Source organism: Neolamprologus brichardi, chromosome 11, assembly GCF_056152115.1.
Source record: "Neolamprologus brichardi isolate AB-2024 chromosome 11, ASM5615211v1, whole genome shotgun sequence".
Taxonomy (NCBI): domain Eukaryota; kingdom Metazoa; phylum Chordata; class Actinopteri; order Cichliformes; family Cichlidae; genus Neolamprologus; species Neolamprologus brichardi.
Window position 1 is genome coordinate 5,486,276 of NC_142114.1, and position 12,432 is coordinate 5,498,707.

At 36.1% G+C, this 12,432-nt stretch overlaps 1 protein-coding gene across 1 annotated transcript; it reads left to right on the forward strand.

Annotated features, from left to right (window-relative positions):
* Positions 1–2,748: 2,748 nt before the first annotated feature.
* Positions 2,749–10,082, forward strand: nrsn1 (neurensin 1). Its single transcript, XM_006804402.3, has 6 exons — positions 2,749–2,841; positions 6,287–6,402; positions 6,570–6,662; positions 6,791–6,909; positions 7,179–7,366; positions 7,506–10,082. The coding sequence occupies exons 2-6, from the start codon at positions 6,304–6,306 to the stop codon at positions 7,607–7,609; spliced, it is 603 nt and encodes a 200-aa protein (XP_006804465.1). The 5' UTR covers positions 2,749–2,841; positions 6,287–6,303; the 3' UTR covers positions 7,610–10,082.
* The last annotated feature ends 2,350 nt before the right edge of the window (positions 10,083–12,432 follow it).

The following is a 12,432-nucleotide window of genomic DNA, read 5'->3' on the forward strand; positions in this document are numbered from 1 at the left end:
TAATTATTGTACTGTATTTCACACTAAGTGTGTTGTAGGTGAACAACCTGTTAGCCAAACAAACACCAGACACACAGTATTTAAGTAGCATACCTTTAATATAAACATTTTATTATTTTATTCTACTGTGACCAATAATCCGCCCTGCTCTCTGCAGCTCAGTGCTGTCTCTCTCTAATGAGCTATGGTTTGCCATCAGTCATTACAGGAAGCCTGATTATCCAACTGGCATTCTGCACAGCTCACAGAGAACTTCCTGAAGGTGACCTTCTCAGGTTGCCATAGAAACCTCTCTCTCAGTGAGATAGAGAGAGAGAGTGAGAGAGAGGCAAAAGAGAGCGAGGGACAGAGACAGAGCAATACAGAGAACAATAACAGAACATTTTGTCCAAATAAAAAAGCATTAGTATGCTGTGGTGTCATTGCACAGGCACATCATCTGGCAGTAGAGTTGTCTTGTTAACCAGTGGTAAACAGATAAAAAAAAATCCCCTATCATTATTCAACAGCCTTCCATTTACTTTATTTATTGCATCCATTACCTTAAAAATGTTACTGTGAAGGTTCATTATTTATCATCAGGTAAGAAGGTGTTCTTTTTCCTTTTTCCTTTTTGTGTTTTTGGGGGTGACTTGTACACCTATACACCATGTTTATCAATGAGCTGCACCATAGAACTAAAAAACAAAACAGCTGCTGGAGTTTGGAGAGAAGTATGTTGTTCCCATTCTTGACTGATATATAACTTAAGCTTGTCTTCTTTGTCATATTATTTGTTTCATGATGTGCCAAAAGCTTTGAAGGGTTTGAACTGCACACAGGCCAGTTCAGCACCCAGACCCTTGGACTATGAACCTGATGCAAAAGATGGTTTAACATTGTCTTGCTAAAATGTGAAAGGCCTTCCCTGAAAAAGATCACATCTGCAAAGGAGCTGTGTGTTGCTTTAAATACAGGTTGCTGTTAATATACTTTTGAGCACTGATGATATATTTTTCAAATGTGCAAGCTGCCAGTTTCATAGGCACTAATGCAACCCCATTCCATCAGAGATGCAGGCTTTTGAACAGAGTGCAGAAAAAAGACAGATGGTCCCTTTCCTTTTTTTTAGTCTGGAGGATGTGGCCTCCATGTTTTCCCAAAAAGAATTTCAAATTTCAATTAATCTGACCACAGAACAGTTTTCCACTTTGCCTCAGTCAATGTTAAATGAGCTTTAACCCAAAGAATCCAGAAGTGTTTCTGGTTCATGTACACATATCATGGCTTCTTTTTTTTCATAATAGAGCTTTTACCTCCACATGTGGATTGCACAATGAACAGAGCCTGTGCATTCATTTGCATGACTGACCCAGAGTCTTTGGAACTTTATGTTGAGGAACATTATGCTGAAACTATTACACAATTTCCATGTATTTCTTTGAGATTGGTGAATTTCTGCCTATCTTTACTTCAGAGGAACTCAGCTTCTCTAATATGCTCTTTTTATACACAGTCATTTAACTGACCTTTTGCCAGTTAACCTTATTAGTTTCAAAATGTTCCTCCAGGTGTTTCTTTTTGCTACCATCTACTTTTCCAGTTTTTGCTGTCTCTATCCAAACTTTTTTGATGTATCGCTGCGCAAATTCTAGTTTGTTTGTTTTTTTCAGTTTAAAAAACTGATGCGGTTCCAAGTCACTGGATTCTATTTTAATAATGCTGTGCACAGCATCGCAACATTTTTGCGATGCTGGTTGTACATGTAATACTTTGATCTTACATTATTACGTTTCCAGTGCAACATTCGATTTGAAGCACAAGGTAACTTGACCTCTTTTTCAAGACATTACAGCATCACTTCATATATATCCAATGACTTTCATAGTGGATATTTCACTAACTTTCCACTAGAAAAACTTAAGAATTCCTTTACTGTGATTTGCCTGTGGCACAGAGACTTTTCAGCGTGCACTCCATCTATCAGTCATTCAAAATAAAGAGATGAATTTTCTCAGTTACCTTTCTGCCAAATCACTCTTTAAATTTTGAATGGTCCAGCCTTTGTTTGTTCTCCTGTTGTTTCTCTGCTCCAGTCACTTACAATTACGCCTTTTGACCAAGAAAAGACAAATTTTATTAAACCTGTTCTGCCTTTCTCCACAACCAAGTCAACAAAACAAACAGTGACAGGTTTTCTTTATACAACTTAAATTCCAAAGCCTGTATCAAAAAAAGCTAACATTTTTCTAAAAGCTGAAATAAAAATGTCATTACATTATTAAAGCAAGGCATGAGCAAGGCAAATGGGGAACTCAGTCTCCCATTCTTATTCTTTCTTTATTCCGCATGGACTTTATTTCTGAGGCGCAATATAGTTTGCTCTTTTAGATTCCAACTCCTTCATGATGATTGCTGATATGGTGACTAACACTTCCTTCAGCCATTTATGTCACCAAGTGAGCTAAAAATAGAGAGCTCTGAAATGTGACCAGAAAATATATGTTTTACGTCACTCTGTACCATTGCATGTTCTCTGACTTTGTTCTGACCTGATCCCCTTGAAATCTATCTATCTATCTATCTATCTATCTATCTATCTATCTATCTATCTATCTATCTATCTATCTATAAAACATTCTGTAAAATTATGAATGAAATCTTTTTTTCTAATCCTTCCATCACTCCTGCCTGGTTATTTATAATCGTTACTGAATCATATACTGTCATGGATGGAACGCCTGCGCAGTAGACAGCGTGAAAATGTGAATCATCGACAGAGAGAGAGGGGTGACTGTAGAGTGATGGGACCCGGCTAAGGGAAGAGCAGCGAATGATCACTCTCCGAGCTGGTAATGACAGGTAAATGGCGATTTATCATCATCATTAATTATTATCATTTGGAAATATGGGGATAGTGCTGTAGCATCGGTGCGGGTTGTTGTTTTTGTTAGTAGCACACCGAGAATTCACATTTTCTAAGAAGACTCCTTCAGTCGTGTCCTCCATGCACCGCTGCACATCTGGAAGAAGCTTCCGTGTTGACAATGTCAAAGTAATGTTTGTTTTACTCACCGTGCATTCGTTCGTATCTCATTTTTTCTATGTCGAGCATTTCTGTCTTACTTTAAACTCGTTTCGGGCGTTGCTGTCTTAATAACATGGAGCAACGTTTCTCCAATACGTTTCTTCGGCGTATGTCATTTCATGCTAAAGGATTAGCTACTTTTTCTCAAGTGGTTACAACATCAGCCAACTTGATTTGGACGTTTTTTGTGTTGTTTTTTTACGTGAAGTCCACATTTGCAAGGTTAAGCTTCAACGGTGCAGTGGGTCTCAATCTCATAGGGGGTTGGGAGGGCGAATGGATGAAGTCTATTTTCAGACTGGCGTCACATATTACGTCTGTGTGTTTTCCTGCTGGGTTAAGGCTGAATGGTTTTCAGCACCACGGTCAGTGGTCGGTGCTGATGTGTTTGGACCGCTATATCAAGACATTCTGGTTTGATTTGTCCTAACAGCTCTGATTTTTAACCGAGATGAGTTAAAATGTTTGTGTTTGATTTACTTTTATTTTTATGTCTTGTTTTATCTGTTGTAGAAAGGAAACACACAACAGCTGATTGAAGATTAGTTAAAGATTGGACGTTGTTTAAAGTTATTCAAGCCATTCTAATTAAAAATGTTTGTTTTCTTAAAAGCTATTATAACAAGTTCCCATTAAAGTTAACAGACTGAATTAAATTTGAATTACACCTTGTTGTTGACTCAACAACTAAGAAAACAGAAAATTAAAACTAACAGTCAGTCAGCAAACTCAAGCTTTCATTGTTCATTTTTCAGGTACATGATATATGAGTACAATATAAATATTCTTCTTTACTGTGCACAATTAAGCTGTGTGTGACAAAGGTAAACGTACTAGGGAAGAGTGTGCCTCATCTGTATGCAGCATTTCAGATAAGAGGCACTGGCTGGGTCGAATAGCAACATGAGAGCTGTTGTTTGCACACAGAGAGAATGTGTCCTTTATCTACTTACTTATAATTACAACAATGAAGACAAAGTGAACTAACCCTTTGTTGGTATTTGTCATATGGTTAGTTTACGCCAATTAAAAAGTTTTTGAACTATTTTGTGACTATGGAGTACATAAATAAAACAGACCAAAGTATAAACATCATCAGGTCCACTGATTATGTAATGGTAACTATATATACTATACTATATAAAAGCTAAGTAAAAATAAGCATAGCGACAGTTTAAACTAGAGTTGTGTAACAATATTAATAGCACTGTGGGTTGGAGGTTAAAAAATACTTGACATGTCCACTCAAATTTTCTGCTGTAGGACTCTTTCATATTGCACTATCACTGTACACTTTGCATTAGTAAATTGATTTAATATGACTTACTCTACAGCTCATCCACATATAATTTGGCTGTAGAACTTTCATTTAAAAATGTTGTTTAGATATTAACTGTAAAGCTTCAGATTATGACTGATAATATTGTTTACTGCCTCTATTAACATTATTTGAATGACTATTACAAAGGTGAACATCAGGTTTATAATATATGTGAAGTGTAACAGGAGTTTGAACATTAAGATCACAATCTGTTTCAATTACTGTTAACGTTTTCTTCACTAGGTGGTTAAGTTTGGGCAGCTTAATGTTGTGGTTTACACCATTAACCCGGCATATTATAAATGTCCAGTGCATGCAAATGTGAGCAAGAGGTCCTTCACAAGAGGTTTGGATCACTGATCTGCAAATAAACCATTGAATGATAGCATCTGGGAATGATTAAAACCAAACTAACAAACAAACAACCAATATGTTTTATAAAATGCAATGTGTGCCGATGTGTGTGAGGTGTTATCGTCTGACATTGACTATGATGTAATGCACAATACTATATTATTAATGATTTTTTAAATTTGATATCATAGAAACTGATCGAAAAATAGCTTATTTTATAAGATTACTAATTAGTTAAAAGTGAAGTTATTTAGTAATGTGTAATTAACTATGAATTTATATAGATGATTATTATAAAATGTTTTTCTTTTAATAATAATATTGTAAATAATTTACTCGCTAGTTTGGTATAATGTGGTTCCAGCTACAGGAGGTACTACGAATGTACTGTTATGCCTGACATCTAACTGATGAGTTTTACTATATCAGGCCAGTGGTTTTCTTATGAGGTTAGACACTTAGTTTTTTTTTTCATTATTCCAACCACAATGCATTGTATACCAGTGTCTTACTGGAAAGAGCATGATCACATTTTAACATATATGGACTCAATATTTCATTCCCACAATTATACCCTTTTCTTATTGTAATTCAGTCCAGCAGAAATAGTTGATTTAGTATTAGCTAACAAAAACATGAAGCATAATTGGTTTGTACAGAGCAGAACTGTGCAATGCAGTTAGCTCTCAGTCAGTAGGGGATTAATGTTCATCAAATCTATTCACATATGGTCACAGATATTATTAGTTTTTAACTAACACCTAATAGTTACATATTTCACATATTTCACTGTTGAGGCAAAGTCCAATATGCAGTTATGTTTGTTAATAGTTTTTCTTTAAACATTACAAAAAAGATTTTTCTATGTATGTCAGCACCCTCTGCATTTAGCTGAAACATTATTGGATCCAAAGAGTAATATGTCATGCTTTATTTTATAACAGCAGACAAGCAGAATGCATCATTAAACTCAATGCCCTATGGCACCCATTCCTTCAGTACATTGTTACATAACAACAGTGACTACATGCTTATGTGTACTAAAGCATAAATGTACTGCACATGTTTATGCAACGATGTGTTTAAACAGTTTGTCCAGAAACTGTGTATGCAAACAACAACAAAAAATAAAATAAACAAACTGCCTTTTTTAACTCCTACTGCAAGTATGATGTATAAAAACAGAAATAGCCTCACCCATGCGGCTTTGGCTGTGGTGAGCAGAAGGCTGTACTATTAGGCTTTAGTAATGCCACTGATATCAGGCTGCTTTCATGGTAAATCTAAAATTTTTAAATATGAAGATAGATCCCATTATATTCAAACCCACACTTTCCTTTTGACTGTCATTTTTTTTCTTGCCTTGCTGAATTGAGAAGTTTTTGAGCTAGATTTTCCTCCATTGAAATGAGGTTTCCAATATTGGGAGATATGTACATTATATAATTAAGAAGAGGTGCAAGAGTTTAGTTTCCTCCCAGATCTCTTGAATTAAATCAGGCTTAAAAGTTATTGGAGATGTGTGTTTTTTTGTGTGTTCTCAGGTAGACAGACGTGAAGGATGACTTCTTGCTCAGAGATCTGTGGGTCAGAATATAGAGAGCAAGTTCAAACCAGTGGGAACTACCAGCAGTATGGAGTCCGCTCCTACCTACACCAGGTAACAGTGTAACCAGACTCCACCCACACAAAGTAAGACGTCTCCTATGAAACTCACAAACGGCTAAACGCTTAAGCACAAAATCACCAAACCTTCATTTCTTGTAGGTTTAGGTTCAAGATGTGAATTTTAAGAAAGCCTGTACTTTTCTTTGATTCCTTATCCAGTTTTATGAGGACTGCACAGCTTCTATCTGGGAACGTGATGAAGATTTTCAGATTCAGAGATTGCCTAGCAGGTGGAGCTCTTTACTCTGGAAGGTCAGATTAACCCTTAGCTTGTTCAAAACAACACCAATATAATGGAACTGAAAATAAACCAGATTATTTACAACTATAACAATATATGTTTTTGACTTTCGTTGTTTTTTGACTTTTTCTTTTCACAGGTCTGTCTCACGTTCGGTACCTTGATCTTGTTTGCGGGCCTCATTGTTGTTTTGGTAGGTTATGCCACTCCAGCCAAGATTGAAGCATTTGGTGAAGATGATCTACTCTTTGTTGACAGGTATAGAAACAGTACAATGTACGAGTGGGAAAGAATTTAGGTAACCTTTGCTATTCTGAAATAGTAAAGGTTACATAGACTTAAAATTAACAGATCATGAACTTTATTTGAAGTGTTACTTCTTAGTCTTGACAATAATGTCCAAGAACAGTGTTCTAGTAGGACATGCATATGTTTAAATTTAGAAATAACTCTAAATAGTCGTATAAATATTGAACAAAGAGACTTGGTGGCAAATAAATGATTGCTTTGAACTGTTCTTGTAACAGCCATGCCGTCAGTTTCAACCGTGCACTGGATGTTTGTAAGCTGACTGGTGCAGTGCTGTTCTGTGTGGGAGGCACCTCCATGGCTGTGGGTCTCCTGCTGTCTGCCTTTGCCAAAAGCTACTCCAAAGAAGAATTGTTTCTGCAACAGAAGTTTAAGGAGAGGTTGGCAGATCTGCAAGCAACAGTTGGTAAGTTTTCATTCTCTTCTTTCCCAGTATAACACGTTCAAATTAATGTAAGCAGAATAAATGTAAAAGGTTGTTGAAATGGCTCTGCGTTTGTATATGAATATGAATATCTAAATCACAGTAACTGCTTATGCTACAGGTACTCCAATAATGAGAGCACCAACTCCCGGAGAAGGAAAGGTGCCAGTCACACTTACCAAAGTTCAGAACATCCAGCCAGTGACCACAAAGTCAGAGCCCTGATCAAGGCTAAGATCAAGGCATAAAGTGAAAGTTGTAAGAGGACCGGTGTGTGTATGTCGATCCATGTGTGCAGTTTATCTTTTTAAAAGGTCAGCTTACATAACAGATAGTATTGGTTCCTCATCTTATTTTGTTTGACATTAAAATGAGATTTTAAAAACTTAGAAAGGATGAACAAAATATAGGGGATTTATTTATCAGATGTTATGAAACAATAAAAAAACACTCACTTTAATATTAAGAAAACATTTTTTTTTAAATTTCACTAGAAAAGACATCTGCAGAATAGTGACACTGTGCAGTAGTTTCCGCAGAGCTTGTTTTCTGTTTGTTTACTGTTGAGAGAATTCTTACTTTTGTAAAAGGTAATGCTGTTACTGCTGGAGGGCGATGGGCAGCAAGTGGCATATTTGAAATTTTTGGCCCCCATTCCCAGAAATGATCAAATGTACCAGTTAACACTCATTACCTCTGACTAGTGACCATCAGGATGAGTGCGTGTTTGGAATTATTGGCTGTTAAAAGTGTAAATGTACTATATTTACCTGAAACGTTCATCCAGGCTGACAAAGCACGACATCGTTTTATAATACCTTTTTTTTTCTCCTTTCCGATAAAGTAGTAACTCAAAGGTCTTAACCTTTCTAAAGGTTCACAGTGTCCTAACAGATTAGACATAAATGCAGATTAGAAGAGACAGTATGGGGAGATTCTGTGTCTATCTTCTGTCTTATTAGGCCAGTGACCTTGTTTCCTTCAGTAAATCTTCAGACAGAATCAATATACAAGAGCAGACAGGCTGATGAAAGTTACATTGAACCAGACAGAGCATGCAGAACAGCAATGATATGTCAGATTACTTCCAACATACAGCAAATAAGACATTCATCATGTCTTCTATCTTTATTTTTAAGTTTTTAATACCTAAACACTGGCTTGCCCACCTTTTCCTTTCCATTGTTTCCTTTTCACCCTGTGACAAAAGGCTCATAGACACACACAGATCCATCAGAGCAGACGCTGTTTTGAATCAAAATGCTAATAGCTACCAGACATGAGTCAGTGCTACTCGTGAAAATGAAGATGGGTGCATCGAGAGAGACAATGTGACACACAGGTTACATAACGGAGGGAAGATGAGAGCACGTTCAGCTCTCCAATGGGATTGTATTTGACTGCACTAATGGATGAATTAAAGAGATTCAATAAATGACTTCCTACTATCACACACAAAATTTGAAACTCAATAATTTATATCACAGTCAGCAATGTTTAACACCGGAGAGCTGATAAATTCCAGGACCACATTTTTTTACACTATAGAGAATTTGCTTATGTACTGGATGTGAAACTGAAGGAGTGATTATTAAGACGGTTCCTGTTTTATTCATTCCTTTATGTTATACAAGTATTCACACTGTAACTGTAACTTAGAAGCACAATAAGCTGGTAACGGCCATGTTTTTCTGCTTTTTAATACACTGTGTCCACATGTGTTGTACATATATTTATTACAATTACTGTAATCCTACCCTACCACTTTAAAAGCTTGTTTTTGCATTGTTTTTCTTAACATGTATCTTTTGTTTCATCATTATAAACAAACCTGTACTGTAAAAAAAATCTGTACTTGGTTAGAACAATTCTACTGTCCAAGATACAAGCTTCAGTTTTTTTTTAAACCATATCTCATCATCAAATTCTTGCAGCACAGCTTGTATATTTACTCTATAAGATGTTGATTTGCTATGCTTACTACTATTGTCAATGTAAGTTGACCTTTTCAATATTATTCTAATTACCTCCAATCTTCTTTCTACTATTATTTAAAAAGTCCTGGTGTCATTTTAACACATTTACTCTCAGATGCAACACAGAAGCATAGCTGTAACTACAAAAAAAACAACCTAGTAATAAGCAAGGCATTTCATTTTCAAGATACACAGCCACTGAGCTGCGGGCCTTCAGTACATGAAGAAAAGCCAAGCTGTTAAACAAGCCATTATGGACAAACCTTCTAGTGCGGCCAGGACTTTAACAGGCAGTGCTGGTTTGTAATGTTATGCTGTTTCCTGCTGCATTACAAACTCTAATCCATAATGGATATTTTTTTCTGCTATATATCTAACTTGAAGTCTTTCCTGATGTAACAGTGGATCATCCCACTAAATAAAAAAACGATGCTACCCTTATTTGCGAACAGATCGGATAAAGAACACATATAAATCAGTGTCTACATGCAGTATGTCTATTTTTTGAATAGCACAATAAAACTGACATATCGGTGGATTGGAAATGTGTGAAAACTGTATTGCAGCACACTGTGCAGTAAACTGACAGACTGGTGGCTTAACTGTTGATAAAAGTTTATACCTCCCAACAGAAGTGAGAGGTATAAAGTGGTATAAAGTGGGAGTAGAAAGTGGCTTAGTTTATGTCTCCCTACAGAAATAAAAAAATACTTCACTGTTGTCACAAGGGTCAAATGTTTTTGATCTTATTTTAATCTTTAATCTTCCCTGCTGTTTTCATTTAATATCTCACAGTTGCCATCTATGTGTGCCAAACAACTGACACTTTTACTTCCTAAATTCCCTGCAGGGTTATTTAAATATAGTGTACAATACTAGCTAAGCAGGACTTTGTGTTCTTTAAAATCCGGTGCCTTCCCTTTTTTTCTTAATCAAGAAAAAATTATAATTTATGATTATTGATTCAAACCAATGTTTAAATAATTATAGATTTAAATTAATTCAAATAATATGTTAATAATGTTCATTTTTACATTGTAGAAGCCCCCCTTGTAATCAGTCTGGAGGGTGTGTTATTTAGGGCCTTACTGAACACGCCCACATGCATACACACTCAGAAAACAGAGTAGCTAGTGGAGGAGATAACACAGAATTAATGGTGACGCCAGAAATAGCATCTTGAGGATCATCACCTCAACCAGGCGGGCCTTATGACTCACACACTCCTGCCCCCACCTCCTTTGCTTTCTGCGTCTCCTGCTCTTTGCTCTCTCGTTCTTCCTCCTCCCTCTCAGCCAGGTTCCTTATCTCTCTTGGGATGGTGACTCACAAACACATCGACTGCATGAATCCCAATTTGAACAGCTGCAGGGATGAGCGGGCAGTGGGGCCATCGTACATACTGAATTAGATCAGAGTTCATATTTCCTGCCTGCAGCTGGTGGTTTATAGTGGATTTATGGAACTTTGTTTCAGGAAAAAAATGACAAATTAAAATCACTGAATGAGAGTGAGAAGAGTGCCTCTCCAAAAATATCACTTTTCTTCCTGTCAGGATGAAAGCAGCTAAAGACCAAAGTGCAATTTCACTAAGACAGACTGAAGATCTAGATCTAATGCATAATGAGACATTAGTTATAGTAGGTCTCTAAGTCCATATTAGTCTATCTAAGTCTTCATAACAAATACATAATGACCCATGCCTAGAGTTTTAAGGGTTTTAAGAATGTTCTGTTAGGAAAATTCAACCAAGAGTGTCCCACAAAAAGTTGGGACGCTGTAAATAAAAACAGAATCCGAGGATTTGAAAATCTCATAAACGGATATTTTATTCACCAAAGAGAAAAGAGAACATAGTTGTTTTACTATTTCAAAAATAGTATTTTGACTTTGGCAGCAACACATCTCAAAAAGTTGCGATGGGGTTAGAAATATAAATGCTACTGAAAAAGAAACCGCAGAAGGAACATTTTGCAACTAAGTAGGTTAATTGGCAACAGGTCAGTAAAATGACTGAGCATTTTACAGAGGCAGTGACAAATTGTCCAATTTGTAAAGAAAAATTCTGAATAATGTCCCTGAATGTAAAATTGCAAAGACTTTAAATATCACATCTACTACACAGAATCTGGTGAAATCTCTGTGCGGAAGGGACAGGCAGCACTGCATCAAAAACAGGATGGATTCTGCATGGGCTCAGGAAAACTTCCAGAACGTGTTGCTGATCCACAAATGGAGGTTAAAGAAAAATCTACATCTGTGAACATGATCCAAATACACTGAGTCAAAGTGGAAAGCTGTTCCACCATGAAACGAATTAAAATTTGAGATTCTTTTTGAAAAGCATGGACATCACATCCTCCAGAGTATAGAGGAGAGGGACCATCCAGGTTGTTACCGATAGTTACAAAGCCTGCATCACTGATGGTGTGGATGTGCATTAGTGCCCATGCTTCTATGCAGATGGAATCTTTTTCAGATTGTATAAGACAACACTAAACTGCATACTACATCTACTACAACAAGGCCTTCAAATAAAAAAGTCCAGGTGCTAAACATTTGGCCCATTATGAAAAGAAAAAGTGAGAAAAGTAGGACTGAAAACTACTGAGCAATTAGAATCCTGACCGTTTTTTTCTTCTTCTTTTGCAAAATAGTTTTCTCAGTTTAAATATTTGATATCATTCTGTGTTCTAAAGTGAATGAAAAATGGGCTTATGGGACATTAAAACATTTAAATCTCTTGTATTTACATTTTACACGTACATCTCAACTCTTGTGGAATGGAGAGTGTAGTTCCATCTCAGTGAACCTTTTAAAAAAGCTGCTGCTGTGAAATTAATTTCCAATATCATACATCATCATTACTTTTTTAAATGATTTTATTTTTACTATTCCATTGACTAATACATTTCATCACTAAAGTATCAGTTACAGAAGACAAAAAAACTGTCTTTTTTCCCCTCAGTTTAATTTTTCTGGAAGCAGATGGACATTGGCATAGCAGCAACATTACAAAATAATATGACATGAAACTGCCTTTAAAAATTAGACATTGAAAATATGGTTCAG